Raw genomic sequence first — 24,208 nt, 5'->3', positions numbered from 1 at the left:
AGAACATACAAACTCCTTGTAGGCAGAATGAACCCAGCTCACTGGTGCTGTAATAGCATTACCCTGACCATTGCTCAGCCGTGCTGCCCCACAGTAGCATATTTGTTAGCACAACATTCTTACAGACACCGTGACCATGCACGTTTCCTCCAAGTTGCTCCAATTTCTCCCAACTTCACAAAGGCCTGCAGGTTGCTCGGCTAATTGGTCACTAAATTGCACCAGTTGGGGTGGGAGAAGGAGCTGATGTAAGAATACAAGTGAGGATGAGAGTAGGATTAGTACAAATAGCTTGACAGACAAGCAGATATGGTGGGTTGAAAGATCTGGCTCTGTTTTGCATCTCCCGCAGTCTCAATCTGAAATGTATAGAAATGGCGACGGAGCACACTGCAGTCAGGGCCCAGCACAGTGAAGCTTTGGGATCATCCAGATCACATTCTAATTTATTGATGGATCAAAGCACCATCAACATTTTCATATTACATTTATTATGTTTGTACAAAAATATATTTTGTAGCCTATATACAGTATTTTCATTATTTACATTTTTTTAAACTGACGAGCCAAACATTTGTGTGGCTTCATTCAATGGCAGCCACATTCCTCCACAATCATGTCCTTATGGTGACTGAGCACCACCTCCCAGTCCTTGTAGTAAAGCATGGACAAGGCACTCATTTTGATTGGGACACAGGACGTACAGGGCACCCGCTCAGGATGGAAGGATTTCAGTAGACTCTACAAACAAAAGCACAAACAGAACACATTAGTCAACTTGGAATGGACAGCAACGTCAACTTCTATGGATCTTTATTGGATCAATAAATTTCTCCAAATAGAAAGGTGGCCAAGGAAATTATTTATTATCCAAGATATAGGAGTCTTATAGACAAAGGATTTCTACTGGGAAGATCCTCACTCAACTTCACTCACCCCAACACTGAACTCTTCCCACAACCTATGGCCTCACTTTCAAGAACACTTCATCTTACGTTCTCAATACTTGTTGCTTATTTATTTATTGTATTTGCACAGTTAGTCATCTTTTGCACATTAGTAGTTTGCCCATCCTATGTGCAGTTTTGTATTGTACTGTGTCTATTTACATTTACTGTGAATACCTGCCAGAAAATTAATCTCAGTTTTACACTGTGACATATATGCACATCAACAATAGATGTACTTTAAAAAAAGGATAACAACCTTTATTTGGCAAAGTAACAGTGAACTGCGGCGATCTCCCTGCAAGTGGGTGGGGACACAGATGTAACAGAAGCTTTTGAAAGGAGAAGTGGATAACGGCACGTAAAGGTGGGTTTGGGGCTGGGGAAGGTGACCAGTTGGAGAACCACTTTTAAAGAGAAAAGGACCAAGTTGACATTTTAGGCTGAACAGCATCTACCCATGAGTAGAGATTAAACAACATCATAATTTGTGGGTCACAAGGGGACAGGATAATAGGAATAATGTTGCCAGAACTTGAGGAACTGAGTTATGGAGAGGGTCTGAGCAGATTGGGACTTCATCCATTGGTGTGTAGGAGAATGAGGGACGATCTTGGGGCAGGAGTTCCCAACCTGGAGTCCGCAGACCCCTCGGTTAATGGTAGGGGTCCATGGCATAAAAAGAGTAGGAATCCAGTTCATAGAGAGTTGTGTAAAATTATGAGGGACAGAGATGGGGTGAACGCACATAGGCCTTTTCTCAGGATTAGCAAACATCAAGAATTAGAGAGGATAAATTTAAGGTGGAAGTCTAATAGAAACCCACCAGACAAGTTTCCACCCAGAAGGTAGTCAGTACACAGAATGACATCAGAGGTAGGTGAAGCAGCTACATTAGCATTTACTTGGACAGGTACATGGATTGGAAAGGTTTAAGAGCAGGGGTTCCCAATCTTTTATATGCCATGGACCCCTAGCATTAACCGAGGGGTCTATGGACCCCAGGTTAAAAACCCTGGTTTAGAGGGATATGCATTTCCTTACTATATGACTATATCTATATCTTGAGGTTTTGTTCACAAGAAGAATTTTTTTTAAAAGGGAGTTGAGAGGTGTGTGGTAAAGCACAGAGGGGAAAGAGATCTGGTGAATGAAGACGTCCACAGAAGTGAAGCACTCTTGTTAAGTTCACTTGCATCAGGTAGACACACAAAAGGCCAGAATAAGAGGCTCAGAGATGGATAACTGTTGAAATTTGAAATGGAAACCAAAGGATGCACAAAATTTTCAAACCCTGTGAGGCTGCGAGGACAGGGAGCACTAGTATGGGAGATACTACATTCCAGCAAGTTGGACATTGAGGGGATTACGAGACCACCTCTGAAACCAATGGTATATCAAGGCTGGAAATAGACAAGGTGTACAAGAAAAAGGACTTTAATGTCCTCGGTGAATAAAATAATAAATGAGACAGATAGGTTAAACTCAGAAGCCACTATGAGGCTGAATGGACTGCTTAGACTATTCATTCCAAGCAATATAATCAGAGTCCACAACAGACTTGGAACATGAATAAAGTGTCAGACCCATTGTTAGCTCATCTGGTTTACAGGAAGTGTTTAAAGGGTCAGAATGAGTGGTCCCAAAGTAGGGATTGGGAGGACTTGGTCATTCCGGCTCATTCAAACATTGAATATGCTGCCAGGAGGATATTTAAGTCATATTATGGTGGGAGAATGGGGGCAGATCAGGGATGTTTAATGCAATAAATGATCTCATCTGTTCCTTGACACTTCCTGTGTTTTTCCAGCATCAGCTTGAACCCAAGCCTTCCTTCACCTGTAGATTCAGTAACAGAGGTGGTACCAAGACAGAATCAGACCTCAAGAGTTTCAAATCTAAAGGAAACCCTTAGCAGGGAAATTAGTTTTTTTTTGTTGTTCATTATTGAGAGAGAAACTTCACTAGAACTACATTAAAACCTAGAATCAGGAAATTAGCTCTCCAGCCCCTCAGTAAGGTCATGCCCAATCTTTGACTTGGCCCCTCCTTATCTAAATAGGGATGGGGAGTCTTCTTAAGTGGCCAGGAACGGTTTGATATGCCTAGTGAATTAGCCACTTCAGAGGTTATTCAAGACTGAGCCACATTGCCATGGGACAGGACCCACACATAGATCAGGCAAGGATCAAAATGCTCAAGTGAACAAGTCAGTCCAAACCCCCACTGGAAAACCTCAGAACCATTAGCAAGATCAAACTGACCCTCTCCTTCACCAACATAGTAACACAGCCTCTCAGTGTGATGGTTTGTGGGTCAGCATACAATAAGAGAGAAGAGCAAATTCCCCTCCATCTCCCATTAGTGGATTCAAGATTTGGGCCTATGTTGTGACACAAATGTAAATTTCTAGAAGATTAGGCTACATGATGTACAGTACAAAACAGTTCCTGAAAGGGAGTGTGTAAAGTTCATGAAAGGTAGGAACATTAATTAAGGAAGTGAGTCAAGAAACGAGCACAGAAACAACTCAGAAGGTGGACATGCTCAATTTTCCACACCATGAATGTGTAATCATATCAAATGATTTAGTCTTAGTGATGCTAGAAAGTTTGTGTATTTCTGCATAAATATGACCTGAAATGTGATCAGATCTTCACTCCACTAAAACTAGATGAAAAGAACCCAATTAAATAATACAAAACAAAAACTTTATACTTGTTCATTTATTGAGAAAAATGAATGTTGAAAAAAGCATGTGAACCTCTGCTTTCAGTAACTGGTACAGAAATAACTTCAATCAATTCCAATAATTATTGATCAATCCTGCATGTTGGCTTGGAGGAATTTTAGGCCATTCCTCCTTATAAAGCTGCTTCAACTCTGGGATGTAGGTGGATTCCCTTACAGGAACTGCTTGCTTCAGGTCCATCTGCAACATTTCCGTAAGATTAAGGTCAGGACTTGGACTTAGCCATTTCAAAACAGGAATTTTCTTCTTTTTTAAACCATTCTGTTGATTTACACATGTTTCGGATCATTGTCTTGTTACATCATCTAACTTCTATTACGCTTCAGGTGACAGACTGTTACCTTGACATTATCCTGTGAAAATGTCTTGATACAATTTTCAATTCATTGTTACCTCAACAATTGCAAGCTGCCCAGCCTCTGAGCTGCAAAGCAGCCCCAAACCATGATGCTCCTTCCACCATGCTTCACAGTTAGAATGAGGTTTTGGTGTCGGGTGTGCAGTGCGCCCTTTGCTCCAAACATAGCAATGTGCATTTCTGCCATAAAGTTCAACTTTTGTCTCACCTGTCCACAGAACATTGTCCCAGAAGTGTTGTAGAACATGCACACTTGAGACGTGCAGCATTGATTTTTTTTTTGGAGAGTAGTGGTTTCCTCCGTGGTGTCCTTTCATTCAGTGTTTTTCTTATAGTGAACACATGAACAGAGACTTTAGCAACTTCTAGAGATTTCTGCAAGTCTTTTGCTGTTACCCTTAGGTTCTCTTTCACCTCCTTCTGCATTCCACATTGTGCTCTTGGTGTGATCTTTGCAGGATGCCCAGTTCTAGGGTGATTAGCAACAGTACTGAGATCTTCCACTTGTAGACAATTTCTCCAACTATGGGCTGATGAACACTCAGGTCCTTAGAAGTGCTTTTGTAGCCTTTTCCAGCTTCATGCATCTCTACAATTCTTCTTCTAAAGGTCCTCTGAAAGTTGTTTTGATCAAGGAATGGTGCACACAAACAGATCTTTCTTAAGAGTCTGAATTTGTGTGTGTGTGCTTTTTGTAAAAATATGGCAGGGCACGACACCTCTATAATATCACCTCCAATCTCATCTCATTGATTGGAACACCAACTCCAAACAGCTTTAGAAGGCATTACCACAGAGATTCACATACTTTTTCCAACAAATACATGTAATATTGGATCACTTTTCCTCAATAAATAAGTGAACTACAATGTTTGTGTTATTCATTTAATTGGGTTCTTTTTATCTAGTTTTAGGACTTGCATGAAGATCTTACCACATTTTAGGTCATATTTATGCAGAAATTGAGAAAATTCTACAGGGTTCACAAACTTTCTAGCACCACTATAATTGATGTTTTCAAAGTTAATTTTTGTTTCAGAGAGAGATGATACACCTGGGATTAGAGTCTGCAGTAGATGGATTATCTAGGGAAGGGATAGTGGAGATTAGTAAAATATTTATCAAATATCTCAACAGTGAATGAAGTCTGATGGAGTGACAGTGTAGTAAAAGTGAGATACTTGTGTCTAACTTTCAATAAACATGTTTTACAAAATATTTGATGTTATTATAGTGGGTCTAATTGTAGTTTGAGATAGAGGAGCAGTTAACCAGAAATGGTTAATAATGTTGGACAGCAGGTTCTGGGAAGGAGTGAAAGGCGTCTGGTGTCACCCAAGATTAAAGAAAAATGACCAAGGCAGGGCACCTCCTCCTCAACTTTGCTGGCTTTGTGGTCAGCATTACCACGAGTACTGCTGGTGAGGCACCTCTTCTGTCTTACCTGCATGTATGCATGGTTCGTGGGCATGAATGTCTCGTCCACTGGCGATGGGCATTCCCCGCCACACCGGTAGGCATTAAAGCTTTTGGGGTAGATGACCCACTCGCCCCAGCCTATCTGATCAAAGTTCACCTCCATGTCCATCCTCCGACACAGGGACTGGTCCTTCCTCAGCTCCACCGTGCTGTTGCCCATGTTCAGCCTTTCCTTCCTGTTCCTCTTGTGCCTCTTGCTGCCAGCCTCTTGCCGGTGCCTGGCGCCCAGCCGGTGCTCTGACTGCAGCACGGTACTCAGCAGCGTGGATGTCTGCCCTCCTGGCCTGGTGTTGTTCCTCTTGAGAAACACCACCATCATGATCTGGTGAGCATTCCGCTTGGGAGGCCTCCTCTGGCCTGCCATGGCTCCTGGTCTGGCCCGCTTCGCCAGTGGCAACCGCTGGCGCTCTTCGCTGTCCTGGCAGTCCCCGGTCAGAGGCTGGTGACTATCCCATTGCCCGGATCCCTCAAAGGACTCATGGCCCAGCCAGGTGTTGAGGAGGCCGGTGATGTTGAAGACCTGCCAACCCAACCTGGCACTGGAAGGGCCTGCGGTGAAGGAGCCGAGAGTCAAGTGGTCGTAGCAAGTCCTGTTGCCGTGGCAGTTGTAGATGTGGCTGTGGTTAATGACAACTGTGGTGTTCTGGCAGGCGGAGAACAGAGGTGGGCGGACCCGAAGCTCGGCAAACTGCACAGTCTCATGGGCCGAAATGGAGGTCAAGTCAAAATTGATAACCCAGCCATCTTCAGTGTGATTCCAACCTGAAAGAGATAGAATTATCAAGCTAACAAAACCCATAGCACAGAAAGAAGTTGTGCAATTCCATCCTCTGAAGAAGCAGGCTTCTGTCTGGAGCAACATTTGCCCCAGCTGGCTGCTCCATTACTGAAATGATGTGGGGTTTTGTTGAGGGTTCAGAAAAGGTTTATCAGGATGCTGACTGGGTCAGGGGGCAGGTGCCAGAAGGGAAGGCCAAAATTGGGATGTTTTCTCTGGCACGCCGAGACCTAATAGACGATTTTAAGGTCATGAGGCCCAGATTAGATAGCAATCTCTTTTACTGCAGGGTCAAAACAACTAATACTGAGGACATTCATTACATTTAAGTTTGAGGGGTTGAGTTCAAAGGTGAGGTGCACAGATCTTCATAAATACACAGAACGGTGTGTGTCTGGAATCTGGTGACAGGGTGGTGGAGGTAGAAATGCAAAGTATATTAGAGACATTTCAAAGGCTCACAGACACATGAATGTGCAGAGAATGGGGAGTGGGGCAAAGAGGGACGTTGTATAGGCAGAAGGGATTAGATTCGTTTGGTACTTAGTTCAGGACATTCAGTAGGCCGAAGGATCTGTTCCTGTGCTGTACTGGTCTTCACTCAATGCAGTAGTTACATTTAATTGTAGACTCCCTGAACTTGTTTGTAACATAGAAGGAAGGAACACTGAAATTGGTCAAAGAATCAGTCAGATTCAAAATAAATTGTCCACATTCTCATCAATTCCTCCAGATTCTGCCACTCTGCGACACACTAGGTGAGTGCGTACACAAATTCCTCACAGGCAGCATGTTGGTTGACATTCTGGTTGGTAGGTTAACTGGTCATTGTAAATTGTCCCATGACTAGGCTAGGGTTAAATCAGGGAATTGCTGTGTGACATGTCTCAGAGCCAGAAGGGCCTATTCCACAATGTATCTCAATAAATAACAAATAAATAGATTCACCACAGACACAACCCTCCCCACCATCCATCATTAAGGACCTTCCCCATCTGGGACATGCCCTCTTCTCAATACTACCATCAGGTAACAGGTACAGGAGTCCAAAGACCCACACAGTTTTAGGAACAGCTTCTTCCCTTCTGTCAGTCCATGAATCAATTAATTTCTCTACTCCTCTTTTTCACTATACCAGCATGTAGTAAATTTTTTTAAAGTTTTGTACTGCACTGCTGCCATAAAACAAATTTCACTCCGTCAATATTCCCTGACCTACTGAGCTAGCAGCTTTGTGTGTTGCTCCAGATTTCCAGCATCTGCAGTCTCAGTGTCTCTACAATTGATATCAATGACTTGTATGAGAAACAAGTGTGTTTATGGAACAGGGTTAGGGACTGTGCATCAATTCTGTCTCCGTGCCTGTAATTCTACATCATACATGCAGCAATAAACTTGACTAGGGAAAGGATAGGAAAGTGTCGTGAAGATGGCTAGGATTACAAAAGGAATATTGATAGGCAACGTCAGTGGAAGGCGATCTGGCAAATAGATTATAAGGGGGGGGGGAATGTGAAATTGTATATTTTGGTAGGATAATAGGTTTATATGCTAAATTGCAGATACAGCAGCAGCGGAAAAGCTGAACAGAATGGTTGTCATTCACCGAATGGGAAATTGAATACAGAAGTAAAGCTGGGGTTGTACTTTCAGTGGCCACTTTATTTGGTACACTTGTGCACCTACTCATTAATACAAGCATCTAATCAGCCAATCACATGGCAGCAGCTCAAAGCATAAAAGCAAGCAGACATGCTCAAGAGGTTCAGTTGTTATTCAGATCAAACACCAGATTGGCAAAGTATGATAAGTGACTTAGAGATGATTATAGGTGCTAGATAAAGCAATTCCAGTATCTCAGAAATTGCTGATTTCCTGGGATTTTAATGCACAGGTCTCTGGAGTTTACAGAGAATGGTGCAGAAAACAAGAACGTCCAGTGAGTGGCAGCTTTATGAGTGAAAACACCTTGTTAATGAGAGAGGTCAGGGGAGACTGGCCTGACGGGTTCAAGCTGACAGGAAGGGGGCAATAACTCAAATAATCACATGTTACGACAGTGTGTGCAGAAGAACACATGTTGAACCTGCAAGTGGATGGGCTACAGCAGCAAAAGACAATGAGCATACACTCAGCGGCCACTTTATTAAGTACAGGAGGCCCCTCATAAAGCAGCCACTGAGGATATGGTTAAACATAAAGAAGTGGTGTTATCAGTTATATGGAGCATTGGTGAGACCACATCTGGAAGTAATGGTGTCCTTAGTTAGGGTGGTTGTTAATCCACTGGGAGCTGCTTAGAGGTTTACTGGATCAATACCTGGAACGGATGAAGAGGTGTGGGAAAGATGCCAAAAAAATGTTGGCAATTTCACACTGAACTGACACCAGGGGTGGCATTCATTTGTAACTTTCTTCATAGGGAAGCAGAATGTTTTAACCTCTCTGAGGCAGAGGTGGATTGACCCTTGATAAACATGAGGGGGTGAAAGATAATCATGAGGCAACATGTCAGCATAACAGCTAGCTCAATGCTTTACAGAGCCAGTGATCAGCAATCACAGTTCAATTCCCACCTCTGTCTGTAGAACTTTAAACTTTTTCATGACCATGCGAGTTTCCTTTGGGCGCTCTAGTTTCCTCCCATCGTCGAATGACAGACTGGCTAAGGCTATTAAATTGTGGGCTTTGGAGCCGGAGGCATGGCAATACTTGTGGGCTACCCCGAGAATATCCTCAGACTGTATTGGACTTTGGTGCAAATGACACATTTCACTTTACAGTATTGTGGAAAGGTGTTAGGCACATATATACAGGTGAGGTACCATGACTTTTGTCAAAATGGTGCAGAGCGCAAGTTTATAAATCTAATGAGAGCAAAAGGATGATGGGAATGATGACGGTGGAGCGCCGTGGGAGGGGTGTGGGACAGGCAGCAGAGAAGGAGTGGCAGGGCAGTGGGTCACCCAGGTGCAGACACACCCAGCCCGGAGGCAATGTAATTTGATTCCAAACAATTGGTTTATTGATCATTACAGAATATCTCTCAAGTGCTTCCTGCTCCATCTCCTCTCCCTTCCCCTTTTCCCAAACATGATTCCCCTCTCCGTGCCCCCTTCCACAATAGAGACCCATACCAGAATCAGGTCAGGAAAAAAAATTTTTGCAGCAGGACGGTGCAATACATAAAATTACTACAGCATTGTGCGCAAGTCTTAGGCACGCTGACTATATACCCGTGTGCCTAAGACTTTTGCACAGTACCGTCAGTACATTTCGATGTACAAGTGACAAATAAATCTAATCTTTCGATCTTTAATCAGAACACAGGGCTGAAGATGTAATCAGGTCACACACAAATACATCAGGTAATGGGCCTCGAGGGGCCGAGTGGTGTACTCCCAGATACTAATTTGTATATTTGCTTTTATACAATGCCTTCCATCACCAATAAAGTACTGTTGAATTGTAGTCAGGGTTGCATTGTAGGCAAGTTTCCACAAGCTTGCCTACAATGCAACCCTGACTACAATTCGACCTGTAAATGACTGGGTAAACTAATTAATTATGTTAACTGCAGGTTGACTATAGGACAGAATAGGTATTCTGGACAGGATTTCTAACCCCAATCTGCTTCTCGTCTGGACAGTTCCGTGTTGCCATTAGGGAATTCACTAGCTGTGAATTGCCCGCTCTTTTTCCTACATTACAGCTAACTCCCAATGAGAGTAACACACACACTGGAGGAAGTTAACAGTCGACGTTTCGGCCAAGACCCTTCATTAAAAAAAAATCCATACCAGATACCTAGGATATTTCTGGGCTACCCAAAATATTCTAGGAAAGCGTCAGTTCCTTCCACGAGGATGTAGGTCTCTCTTGTCTCTACCCCCTCCACACATAACATTAGACACGTCCACATTCTCACTTCATTCGGGAGATGAGCTGTGCCTCCGCCTGGAAGCAGGCTTCTGCACAACTGAGGCGTGAGGAAAGGGACCCAAATGACACCCAAACCCCTGTGAGGATGGAGGACGGATTCGCTGGCCAACTAAACCTTGCCTTACTCCCAACCCTCGTCTACAGCGACCACACTTCCAACAATCACCAATTCCAAAACGCTTTGGAACTCCCTGAAAAGCAATAGAAAACATTGTCCTTTAACGAGGCGGGTCAGAATCCCATCCCAAAACTGTGTACGAGTTTCACGCCGTCTGATCCCAGAACTATGCCGAAGGAAACGCCCTCAAAGCAGAATCTACCTTCCCAGATCAGACAGCTGACGAAGAGAGTTCTGGTCTACAACACTAACCATATTAACATCTCTCTCCACAGATGCCATCCGACCTGACAAGTATATCTCGAATTATCTGGTTTTGTTTCCGGTCTCGGCACCTGCAGAGTTCCAAAAATAAAATGCAAGACCCACTCACCCCTCGCCATCAGACTGACCACTTCGTCTGCCTCTTGCACCGCCGTCTGGTCCCGGGCGGAGAGGTCCCTGCCGCCTCTGCCGGTCACAGCCTTGTACAGTTGGATCATGTAGAACGGGTACCGAGGTCGGTGCCCGGGGCTCGCCTCTCTCCGTTCGGCCGGTACGGGCTGGGTTCTACCCAAGAAGCGATGCAGGGTGTCCCGCTCCTGTGCCGGACTCCCGTGCCCAGCGACTACAGCAAGGAGCGGGGCAGAGACCAGCAGCAGGAGGAGGACAGCCATCTGGAACGGATCTTCGAGCCGCTGTCAGTGTCTGGCTGATGGGAAAGTTGGAGGAAAACTGGCCGCTCAGTGACTGCCCGCCTCTTATAGTCCAGGACGGCGGATTGATCTCGCCGCCTCCTTATTGGCAGACTTCAATTTCCTTCACCCCAATACACACAAGTTCGCGGCTCACCCCATCCTGAACTACAGACTCCCTAGAACACTGTCTTCACTACATGTTTTATAGCCAAAGGTAGTCCCCTTCTCCGCAACAAATGCGTTAAATGTGGAAGTGGGCAGTAATTCCCGTCTTGCGAGTGAAACAATTAGCAAAAAAAAACTTCCGAAATATTGCCTCGCATCTGCCAGATTTTAAAATGGGTTGAGATTCGGGTTGGGGGTGCAAATAAAATAGTTTTAACAGCTCTTTGTTGTTTTGGGATGGAAGGCCCACAAGAAAATAAATCTCAGGGTAGCATATAGCGACATATAAGTACTTCGATAATAAATTTATTTTGAACTTTGAGCGGGTGCTTTGTGCGACTTGATTAATCTGCCGACTTTAACTCAGAGCAGCATCGCTCGTTGCTTCCCCATGCAAATGATCAAAACAATTTGTCGCAAACGAGATCACCATCTCTGGAATAAAGGACCCTATTCAAATCCCAATCCTGTTTTTAATCCATCGCAATTAACTCACATCTCCCTAATCCAGATTGGAGAGTTACGCCCCTTCGCCTATCAATAAATTTAACCGCACGCACAAGGATGAAAGCTAGATGACGGAAATTGTATGAAGATTTTTTTCCCGTAATAGCGAAACCAGTTAAGAATCTCTCCCTCCACCCTCCGAATTTGCTCGGTAGAAATAACTGAATAACTACGAGATGAGGACAACACCGCGGACTCAATGGAGGGAGGATGGGCGGGGTGGAATTTCGGGTTAGTTTCAGTCACCGAGGTGTCAGCTGCCGACATCTTTGAATTGGTGGAGAAAACGAGCTGCTAATGGGCCGAATACCAGGCCTGTTCATTTAATTATACGCTCATTCTCTCTCCCCCCACCCCCCAAAACACACACCTCGGCTGGATTGCCGGCTGCTTTCGTGCTTGGGTCCCAGCCACGGAGCGTAGTGAGACGTCTGCTGGCTGGGGACTCCTCGCCCGAGGGTTGATAGGATCCCCGGGGTTATCATTATTGCTTCAGTTGTCAGCAATGGGCACGTGGTATTAATTCTCTCGCCCTTGCACCAGATCCTCGGCCCACCCACATTACCCCATACCCATCCACTGCTGCTTTCTCCAGCCTCACTCCCTTTCCCCTCCCTACCCCGGACTCTACTCTCTTTCCCTCGCTCACATCCATTTACACCCTCTTGCTTCTCATGTCCATCAAACCCCACTGCCCCATCATACCCATTATTCCCACCTCACCAAATGGACCAACTTTCTTAGTCCTTGCACCCTCCAACTGGTCTGATGCACCTGCTTAATCTTACTACTCTCAATATGCCTTAGGAACAGGCCATTCTGCCTCTCTTGTTTGTGCTAGTATCCCGACTCCTTGTTGGCTTCCTCACGTGCCTCTAGTGTGATCACTTGAGTCAAGTATGATGGATAGTGCCTGTGTACAGCTTGGTTTAAGATGGGAAAGCTGATGCACAGGCAGCTACCACACAGATAGATTGGTGTCAGTGTCCGTTGACATACACAGTGACTGGGTACCCTTCACTGTTGCAAACCTTCCTCCATCTCCACTGCTGTTGTGATGTGTCAGCTTCTTCTGCCAGCTCCAACATTAAGGTCTTGGTTGGATCACTCTTTGATTTGAACTTCCCCCTTGACTTTACCAGCAGAAGCTAAGCTCCAGGTGGCATCACTCTTGGGATCAAAGGAACTCACAAGCCTCTCTACTACAATGAGGGGACATCCTGAAGTCTCACCTCTAGGACTACTCCCCCCTTGTGATTAAGTTGCTTCTCCTCAAATATTTCTTGTTCATCTTCCTCAATGTCCCTCAAGGAATGAGATCTATATTTGGTTGACATTTTTTCTCCTGAATCCCCTGCTGGATGTAATGGTGATATGTAAGTATTTCAAGGCAATAGAGTAGTTAGGAGGAGAGTAGTTAGGGGGCACCTCATAAAAGATCAAGGTGGACATCTTTGTGTGGAACTGCATAAGGTGGGTGAGATCCTCAATGAACGTTTTTCCTCTTTTTACAATGGAGAAGGACAGGACAAGTTAGGTACTTGAGATGGTCAATGGGGATGTCACAGGATATTCTGAATAATGGCAGAGGAGGTATGGAATGTCTTAAAGCATATAGAACACTGGAACCATAGAACACTACTGCACAGAAAACAGGCCATTTGGCCCTTCTAGTCTGTGCCAAAACTTTATTCCGCTGGTCCCATTGACCTGCACACAATCCATAACCATCCATGTATCTATCCAATTTATTCTTAAAGCTTAAGAGTGAGCCCATATGAAGGTAGATTATTTTCCAGGGCCTGATCAGGTATATCAAAGAGCACCGGAGAAGAAATTGCAGTTGAGAAACTGGTTGAGATATCTGCATCATCATTGGTGACAGGCAAAATACTGAAAGGCTAGAGGGCAGTTGACATTGTGCCTTTGTTTAAGAAGGGCTGCACAGAAAAACCTGAGAACTATAGACCAGTAAGCCCAATGTATGTGGTAGGTAATTATTGGAGGGGATTCTGAGAGACTAGATAAATGAGCATTTGGAAAGACAAGGATTGATTAGGGTTACAGCTTTGTGCTGTGAAAGCTGTTGTCTCATGAATTTGATTGAGTATTTTGAAGAAGTAACCAAGAAGGTTGATGAGGACAGTGCGGTAGATGTAGTTTATGTAGTCTTCAGTAAGGCCTTTGATAAGGTTCTGCATATTAGGCTGCTATGGAAAGTTAGATCGCACAGGATCATGAGAAATCTAGTTAACTGGATATAGAACTGGCTTTATGGTAGGAAGTGAAGGGAGATGGTGGAAGGTTGTTTTTCCAGACTGGAGACCATGACTTGTGATGTTCCCCAGGGCTTGCTGCTTGGCCCATTGGTAATTGTCATCTATATCAACGATTTGGATAAGAATGCACAAGGCATGGTTAATAAGTTTACATTGAATTACGTGGTGTCACTGGCAGCGAAGATGGCTATCAAAAAGAAGCTCTTGATTAACCGGGGAAGAACACCGAGGAATGGGTATGGAGTTTAACTCCTATAGTTGTAGGTATTGCATTTTAGGAAGCCAAATCAGGGTAGGATTTCACAGTAAAAAGTACAACCTGAGGGAGATTTGTGCAAAAGAGGGAGCTAGGAGTACAAGTACGTATTTTTTTTCTAGTAAGTGTTATTGCAGGTAGATAAAGTGTAGAAGAAGGCTTTTGTTGTGATAGTCTTTACTAGAGTATAGAAGTACAGGACATTTTATTGCAGTTGAATAAGATGTAGGTGACATTGTGTTTGGAATATTACATTCAGTTTTTGTTGCCCAACTGCAGAAAATATGTCATTATGCACAGAGGAGATTTACGAGAATGTTGCCTGGACTTGAGGGACTGAGTTATAGAAACAGGTTGAGCAGGTTAAAACTTTTTTTCATTCAAGCGTAGGAGAATTAGGATGTAATAGAAGTATATAAACTTTCAAGAGGTATTGATGGAGTCAATGCGTACAGTTCTTTTCTCAGGCTTGGGGAACGAAGAATTTATGGGTGTAGATTTGAGATGAAAGAGGAAAAATTTTAAAGGAACTTGAGAACCAACTTTTTCTACTCAGAGTGTTCAGTTTATGGAGTGAGCTACCAGAATTATTGAGGCTGGTATATCAACAATACTTAAAAGGTACTCGGATGAGTAAAACAAGCTTCGGAAATTTTGATCTGCATGTACAAATATGACTCTCTAGTACTGATGGACCCTCCACCCAGCATCTGTCTCCCCATGACACTGGCTAACTAGAGTAGATTCTAAATCTGGGAGTAGACAAATCTCAGATACAAGGATTTAATTCCAAAACTGGGAATATTCAGTGGCCTCAAGCAATAGAATCCTAAGTTTCAACAACCCTCAAATATTAGTTTGTGTCTGGAAGATTACTAGCCATAGCCCATCAGGTATAGGTACAGAATTAAGCCATTTGGCCCTTTGAGTTTACTCTACCATTCCATCATGGCTGATTTATTGTCCCTCTCAACCACGATTTCCTGCCTCTACCCTGTAATCTTTGATGCTCTGATTAATTAAGAATTTATTAATCTCTGCTTTAACTATACCCAATTTACTTGTCCTTCACGGCCATCCATCTGTGTCAATAAATTCCACATACCATGCTGTGGGTAAAGAAATTCCCCCTCATCTTTATTTTAAAGGGCATCCTTGTACTCTGAGGCTGTGCCCTCTGGTCCTACACTCCCCCACGACAGGGAACATCCTCCCCAAGTCCACTCTATCTAAGCTTTTCAATATTTGATAGGTTTCAATGAAATCCCCACCTCATTCTTCTGAACTCCAGTGAGTAACAGGCCCAGAACCATCAAATACTACTCATACATTAGCTCTTTCATTCCTGTGATTATTCTCATGAACCTCCTCTGGACCTTCTCCAACATCAGCAAATCCTTTCTTTGATAAGATGAATAAAGTACATTAGCAAATTATGTACAGACAGGATATACCAGTAATTAATGCGCATTTGTCTCCTATTGATACTTTTCTTAAAAGTTTAATTCTTCTGCCAAATTTATTATTAATAACTTTATTGATCCTGAGTGGGAAATTATTGCATTCCAGCAGCAATATTTAAAGACATACACTTAGCAATAATAATAAATGTAATAACATTAACTAATAATAAAGTACAGAATAATAATATACACAATTATTTACCAATGTGCAATAACAAAGTAGGAAATAATAAAACAGAGACCATTGTACTATGATGTGTGATCTCCTGTCGCACAGAATTTGGTAGGAAAGTTTCTTGTGACAGCGGAGCTAAGTGAGCCTGTTTGAAAGGGTGCTCCACAGCTTATTCAGAAGATCACGGAGAGGATGTGCCTGATTGAATTATATTGGAACTTGTGTTCATAGTATTACTAGATTTTCCAGTCATGAAGGTTTTGAATGTGGGGTGAAGGTTCCTGATGGTAGGGGACATAGAGAGCAGTTCTTTGGAATAAATCCTTCTTGAACTGTTACATGGGCAACAAGAAGGTGATCTTTAAATCCTGCTGCCACCCTGTGATATGTAAGGTGTCAACAGGAAAATAATATGATAGACTCTTGACCTCACAATCTATCTCATTATGCTCTTCCATTTTATAGTTTACCTGTACAGCACTTTTTCCCGTAGCTTTTACACTTTATTCTGCATTCTGTTATCATTTTACCTTACTCCAGCTCAGTGCACTGTGTAATGATGTGATCTGTATGAAAAGGTTGCACAACAAGGTTTTCACTGTATCTTGTACATGAGACAATATATACCAATACCAATCCAAATACAGCTAATTGAGACATCGGTTCATTGGGGCAGCTGCTTATTTGGGACAAAGAACAAAAACTAATCAAGAAAATATCTGGGATTCCATTCATTTATTTGGGACACTATGCCACTTATAGGAGACTGTTAACAGAACATAGAAATCTACAGCTCATTACAGGCCCTTCGGCCCACAATGTAGTCCCAAACATGTAACCTACTCTAGGAACTGCCTAGAATTTCCCCTAATGCACAGGCCTCTATTTTTCCAAGCTCCATGTACCTAAGATTCTCTTTAAAGTCCCCATTGTATCCGTCTTCACCACTGTCGCCAGCAATTGAGTAAAATAAGCTTACCCATGACATCCCTCTGTATCTTCTTCCAAGCACCTTAAAACTATGCCCCCTCGAGTTAGTTATTTCAGTCCTGGGAGAAAACCTCTGGCTATCCACACGATCAATGCCTCTTGTCATCTTATACACCTAAAGTTTCCAAATATCAAAAAAAAATTACTATAAATAACTGCAAACAGTAAAAATCTAAATCAAATCAATATTTGGTGAGATACCCTCTGCCTTTAAAACTAGTAGTTCTCTTAGGTACACTGTCAAGCAGTTTTAAAAGAAAATTGTCAAGCATCTTGGAGAACTTGCCACCGTACTTATGCAGATTTTGGCTGTCTCGTTTGCTTCTGTCTTTCCAGGAAATCCCAGACAGCCTCAATGATGTTGAGATCAGGGCTCTGTGGAGGCCATGCCACCTGTTACAGAATTCCTTGTTGTTCTTGCCACTGGAGATGGTTTTTTTTAAGACCCAGGCCATTTGTTTGTGGTCATTGTCCTGCTGTAGAATGACGTTGGGACTGATCAGATGCCTCCCCGATGGTATTGAGTGATGGATGACATTCTGTTTGTACTTCTCAGCATTGAGGATTCTATAAACTCCGACCAGATCACCAACTCCTTTTGCAGAAATGAAGTCCCAAACAGGCAGGGAATCTCCACTGTGCTTCACTGTTGGCTGCAGACACTTATCCATGGAGCACTCATCAGCTCGTCTACAGGCTGAGTGAAAATTTTCAAATTTTGACTTGTCAGTGTAGAGCACTTGCTGCCAATGTTCAGCACCCCAGTCCTTATGTTTTTGTGCATAGGTAAATCTTGGCTTTGATTCCACTTCAAAGGACTGGCTTTTTGGCAGTAATTCTTCCATGAAGATTACTTCTGACAATACTTCTCCACACTGTACAGGGTTGTACTTGGGTTCCAGTGGTTTCTGTGAGTTCAGAGCTAATAGCAGTGCAGGATTTCGAAGGTCCTGTAGCGTCAGTCATGTGCACTTGCTGTAGCTGTTAGACACAAGAAGTGCGAACTGTTTTTAAATAGCACCTGTGGCATGTGTTGGTGTTCAAAGAACAGTGTTCCTTTTTGTCATTGATAGTTGGTGAGAAATAAGCAGTAAGACAATTCAGACCTGTTTTGCTCACTGTGGTTTCAAGTATTCAGGTTCGGAGATGCTAAAAATGGCCTGGAGTGAAAATTGTACAATTTCATTACCTCTACAAGTTCGGAGCTACAAAGAATTTAAAGGTATTGACAATCATCTTGAATGTTACAATGAGAATGAAGAATTGTTGAAAATGTTGAATGAAGGCAGTCCATTATCTGCACTGATTTCATTCATTTACAGTCATTCAAAAGAGCACAGCAGTTTCTAACTAGAGTCAGTGCACTTGCTGTGGCTGTTAAACACTACACAGTGCTTAGAGCAAAGAGTTTTAAAACAAGGTCATGTGTACTTGTTTGTCTTCAGAAAATAGTGGTTTTTGTCACTGACAGTTGCAGTAAGATAATTCCGAGCTGTTTTGCTCACTGCAGTTTCAGCATTAAGGCTTGGAGATGCCAGAAATGTTGGGAGTGAAAATGATTTCACTACATTAACAGGTTAGGAACAATGAATAGTTTGCAGATATTGACAATAATCTTTAATGAAGATTTTGATGATACTTTGAATGAAATGATTATTTGTACTGATTCTATTCATTTATCTATTGAGATACAGCATGGGGTAGGCCTTTCGGACATTCAAGCAATGCTGCCCAGCAATCCTCTGATTTGATCAAACATTAATCATGGGACAATTTACAATGACCAATTAATTCACCAAACAGTACTACTTAGGACTGTGGGAGGAAACCAGAGCACCTGGAGTAACCCTCGTGGTCATAGGGATGACATACAAACTCCTTACAGGGACCCGGTCGCCTGTCCTGTGAAGTGCTGTGCTAGCCTCTAATCTACAGTGATTTTGGTCATTTACAGACAATCAAAAAAAAAAACATGGCAGGGTACACTAAATTAACTCCTCTGAAAATGCTCTAATTTATTCTTAATCTGTTTAAATACATAGTTTGTTACTCAGTTAAATGTCTTTTTCTACCTTCTTAACTATTCCAGGAAACTTCAGTTAATTGGGGCAGCAGTTTAATTGGGCCAAAAGTTTCTAATAGATAGATAGATAGATAGATACTTTATTCATCCCCAAGGGGAAATTCAACATTTTTCCAGTGTCCCATACACTTATTGTAGCAAAACTAATTACATACAGTATTTAACTCAGTATAAATATGATATGCATCTAAAATCACCCTCCCAAAAAGCATTAATAAATAGCTTTTAAAAAGTTCTTAAATAGTTTACTAAAGTGCATTGAGTGGTAACTTAAGCTCAGTCCCAACCCCGGCACTTTAACATGTCTTGCCCCGGTGGTTGAATTTTAGAGCCGAATGGCTCTTCATCCCAATTAATGAGTTAATGAGTCCCAATTAGCTGGTATCCACTGAACTGATTTTCTATAAAATTTAATTTTTTCCTATCATAAAGTTTAAGATCATAGCAAGAAGGTACCTGGTGGTGGGAGACATAGAGAGCATCTTTTCAGAATAATCCCAATTTACATGGCCATTAACATGACTGCCCTCAGGTCCTGCTGCCATCCTGTGGCTAGTATGTTGTTAACAGGAACAGCTACCACTGTTCAGCAAGATCTGCTAGTTCACTGTATCATAGCAATTTGATGACTTAAAAGTAGCTTGTGGAATAAATATCTTGTCTGATGAACAAATTACCTTTTCAAGACTTAAAAATATAAGAACTCTTTATAAACTAATTTTCCAGGAGCAGTCACAAATTCTAAGATTAGATAGATCATCCCGACACTAATTAATTTCTGGTTTCTGCTAAACATCTCTTGCTGCTGTTGGTCCTGTTACTGAATTTTCAGGCAGTAAAAGCTTTTATATCTAGCATTGAGAAAAGGATTAGCTTAGTTATTTTAAAAAGGGATAATATTCTACCCTCAATGCTTGTGTTTCATCTTAAATGATATTGGAAAAGTGGTTTGATGCAAACTTTGTGTGACAAGTGCCCATACAAATTTAATAATTCTACTCTTTTCAAGATTCAAGATTGTTTAATGTCACTTCCAGTACACAAGTGTAAAGGCGAACAAAAAATTGTTTCTCTGGATCTGACGCGGCACAGAATAAACATAAAAGATAAAGAATAAAATAATAATAAAAAACAGAATAAATATAAGCACAAAAATACTTTATATACAAAGATTCATTGTAAATATGTCCACAAAGTGACTCTAGGCAAAGGAGTGTCTGTACATAAGGTGACTGATAGGAATAATGAAGTAGTGGTGGTGGGTTAATGGCTAGAGGAGTTGATCAGCCTTACTGCTTGGAGCAACTGTTTTTGAGTCTGGCGGTCCTGGTTTGGAAGCTACGTAGCTTCCTCCCTGATGGGAGTGGGACAAGCAGTTCACGAACAGGGTGAGTGTGATCCTTCATGATGGTGCTGGCCTCTTTCTGGCAGCTTTCTGCACACGTTTCTTTGATCGTGTAGGTTTTCACAAATAAGATGATGTGATGCGTTTTATATTTAAGAAAAGCTGTAACGGCTCATTTATTGTACTTCAAAAACTGAACACAGTGGTAACAGATCATCATATCAGGCCAGCCCCTTAAAGTGAACAACTCAATGTTGGTAGTTGTGAATTATGTGCGCTTCCACCAATTACATTACCCTACGCCGGCTACCTGAATGCTGATGAATGCCCGAGCTACGTCTGCGGCCATTGCCAATGGTAGAGGGACAACCTCTGGCCATCTGGTGGTACAGTCCACCATGGTAAGGAGGTGCGTGACACCACAGAGGGAGAGGGGAAGAGAACCAACAAAGTTCACATCGACGAGGTCAAACCATTGCTCAGGGACCTCAAAACGTGCCAATTGCGCCTGGACATGTGGGTTAATTTTTGCCCACTGGCACTCCAAAATCATGCCTGTGCTTTCTGAGGCCGTGCCAAACAAACTCTAGTGCTATCAATTTTCACAATGCCTTCCAGCCCAGATGTGTAAGGCCATATATGGAGTTAAAAACAGTCTGCCTCCAGTTTGCGGGAACTATGGTGCAAGGGTGACCCGTTGAGACGTTGCCCCAGCTTCCCTAAACTTGATGTCAGCCGACAGCAGGCCTGCTGTGACTGCAGTACAGTAAGCTTGGACCTCTGGGTCAGCAGCTTGGTCGGCTGCTGTGCCAGCATAGTCAACCCCTAAGTGATTGTCTTCATTAGCTGGCTGTGAGAGGTAATCGGGCACGACATTATTTTTCCCTTTTATATGTTGTATATCAATTATGAACGCTGAAATGTAGGCCACGTGGCGTTGCTGCCTTGCAGACCTGGGGTCTGATATTTTGGCCATCACATGCAGATTGTGAAATCACATGAGAGATTGTGGTCAACGAATTGTGAAATGTTGACTCTCTAGAAAAAAACGAAAATGGTGGTCAGCCAGATAGAGACTGAGAAGCTTACGGTCGAACGTGCTATACGTCCCTTCAGTGGGATGGAGCTGCCAGCTGAAGAAAGCGGGCAACTGCCACAGGCCTCTGACTAGCTGCTTGTTCACAGCACTCACAGCATACTCTGAAGAGTCAGTAGTAATGGCTATCAGTGCGCTGTAGAGTACAGTTGGAAAGAGCTCGCTTGGTGTCATCAAATGCCCTGGTCACATCCGCTGACCAGTCAAGCATGTGATTAAGGCTATTGCCTTTAAGCACACTATACAGGCGGAGCATAAATTCAGCAGCTTGCAGAATGAAGTGGTCACAGGAACTCACCAAGCTAAAAGCTTCTGTAGTTTCTTAGTAGTGCGGGGCGGTGGGAAATCTATAATGGCGGCTACTTTTGATGTGAGGGGTTTTGATAACCAAGAAAGTCAATGGTTGACAACCCAAACAGGCATTTATCAGGGTTAATAATCAACCCATGTTGGCTTAGGTGCCTGAAAAGTGTGCGGAGATGAGATACGTATTCAGATTTGGATGCATTGGTGGCAAGTATGTCATCCAGGTAAACAATAAGAAAATCTATTTCTTTTAATACAGAGTCCACCTACAAAATTTGTAATGAATTTTTCAGCCCAAACAGCATGCAAAAAAGAGGCCAAATGGGGAGATCACACCCGTTTTGGGAACGTCATCCAAGCACACATGCACCTGATGATAGACTCTAACTAAATCGACTTTGGAAAAACATTAACTTTCCAGCTAAATGTGCTGAAAATTTTTAGATTAGAGGGACTGGAGAGTGATCACGGATGGTAAGGCATTGATAATTGCCACATGGGTGGCAGCTACCATTGGACTTATGGATGATTCGGGGTTGGGGGGAGCCCAGGAGTTATTTGACTGGCCTACTCAAAATTTTGCATGTTGGCAAACTCAGCCTTTGCCGTTGCCGGCTTTTCAGGGTCCAGTCTATGCGCACAGGCCAGTTGTGGAAATGTGGTGATCGACCTCACATTTTGTGACTGTAGTGGAGGATGTCGGCTTACTAAGGTTTGGGAATTTGCTCAGCAGTTGCATGTGGTGGCGCATGCACTTGACACGAGTCGTTATGGGTAACTTACCGGGCAAGTAGGGTAATGACACAAAGTCCTTGACAGCCACAAGCCAGCAGTTCTCAGGATCAACTAACAGTCCTTGGGCATACAGGAAATCTGCACAGGACTGAGGTCTAGCCACTTTAGACAGGATGAAGACCCATGTGTAATTATCACCCACTGAAGCAGAGTATCTGTTGTGTCCTGTAAGTCTGCACCCTGCTACCATTGCTGGCTTCCAATGAGGTTTCGTCGCTCTTTGCCTTTACATCAATAGGTGATGCCAGCAGCACACTGACTCGAGCACCTGTGTCACACAGGAAGGATTGCCCTGAAAAAATGTCTGTAATGAACTGTAGATGTCGCTGGCAGCTGGAACCCACGGAGTTCACAGACCTCTGATGTCCTGATGCACTGGCACTGGCAAAGCTCAAGGGGGTCAGAACTTCCTGACTTTTGTACCAAAGCAAGCATTGTAAAAACACGGACTTGACGTGCTTATGCTGGAGGCCTTGCTGACCGGGCTTATTGAGGCAGGGAATTGTTAAATTATGCTGTGCTGCCTGGCTGAGTGTAGATTATTAGTCACTTTAGAAAGCTTCTTATAGTCCTTCATGGGTGCATTGGTGAGGGCTATGTGACCTTGATCAGGCATTCGCTACATGAAGAGTTCTTTAAAAATAAAACGAGGACAGTGATTTCTTGCAGAGTGAATTGGGTCTCGGCTTATACAAACCAAACATCGGCATTTTGTTTTTAAAGCGACTGCATTGACCGACATGTTCAGTAACTCTGGGTCACCAATGTAGGGTTTCGCAAATAAAAATGACATTTATTTTAAGAAAAATCATAACAACTCATTTATTGTACCTCAGAAATTGAACACAAAGCACGGTAACAGAACTGCATGTAATATGTCTTCACGTCAGACCAGCCTCTTAAAGTGACCCACAATTCAATGTTGGTGGTTATGAATTATGTACACTTCCACCAATTACGATACCCTACAATTGCAGGTGCCAGTGATGTATTGGGCAGTTTTGACTACCCAATCTAGATCCTTCCTGTCTGCAGTTTCCATACCATACAGCGATGCAGCACTTTAGGATCCTCTCTCTGTAGCCTCTTGCCACCTTTAAAGACTACTCTGGCCATGAACAGATTTTGGAATTCTGGATTTTTATAAAAGCCTTCGAGTAATGGAAACAAATAGTTGCATATTCTGTGGGAGAGAGAGAGAAAAAAGAGATTGCTGGACAGCCAGTGGACTTTGAGAGAGAAGTCAATGCCAGTCGATGAATGATTTGTAGCAATAAACATCCAGGGGTTGGGAATCTGAATACACGGAGATGGGGGATAATTTAATCTACAATTAGTTTCCATTGTTTCAGGGTTGGAGAATAATGCAGTGTCAACACAACTAACAAACCCAAGGAGTAAAACCCCTGGTTCCTCAGTATTTTTTAACTATAAAAGGATCACACTTTATTTTTCCTCTTTGAACTGCACAATAGTGAGTGCAGCGGAGAGCTGGTCAGGGACCTTTTTTGAGATCAGTGCTGTTTCTGCCCCGTTAAGAGAAGCGGACTGAGCAGATGCTGCAAATCCAGACCGAAGCACACAAAATGCTGGAGGAACTGAGCAGGTCAGACACCCTGTATGGAGATGAATACCTGTTATTGTAGAGCCCTCGCCTGTTCGTCCGTTTCCATAGCTGTTGCCTAGTGACGTACGGA

The 24,208-nt window shown here is 43.0% G+C and overlaps 1 protein-coding gene across 1 annotated transcript; it reads right to left on the bottom strand.

Annotated features, from left to right (window-relative positions):
* Nucleotides 1-476: 476 nt before the first annotated feature.
* Nucleotides 477-24,202, bottom strand: LOC132392022 (nodal homolog 2-A-like). Its single transcript, XM_059965940.1, has 4 exons — nucleotides 24,146-24,202; nucleotides 16,876-17,001; nucleotides 5,502-6,298; nucleotides 477-741 (listed from the first exon to the last, which is right to left on the bottom strand). The coding sequence occupies exons 2-4, from the start codon at nucleotides 16,877-16,879 to the stop codon at nucleotides 589-591; spliced, it is 954 nt and encodes a 317-aa protein (XP_059821923.1). The 5' UTR covers nucleotides 16,880-17,001; nucleotides 24,146-24,202; the 3' UTR covers nucleotides 477-588.
* Between the last annotated feature and the right edge of the window lie 6 nt (nucleotides 24,203-24,208).

This window comes from Hypanus sabinus, chromosome 1, assembly GCF_030144855.1.
Source record: "Hypanus sabinus isolate sHypSab1 chromosome 1, sHypSab1.hap1, whole genome shotgun sequence".
NCBI lineage: Eukaryota > Metazoa > Chordata > Chondrichthyes > Myliobatiformes > Dasyatidae > Hypanus > Hypanus sabinus.
This window is presented reverse-complemented; position numbering and strand designations above follow the sequence as displayed.

What these genes read in the sequence shown, in the direction of transcription:
- LOC132392022 (XM_059965940.1), bottom strand. An exon ending in CGAACCATGCATACATGCAG is followed by an intron (nt 742 to 5,501) that starts GTAAGACAGAAG and finishes TTTTGTTTGTAG; the next exon opens with AGTCTACTGAAATCCTTCCA.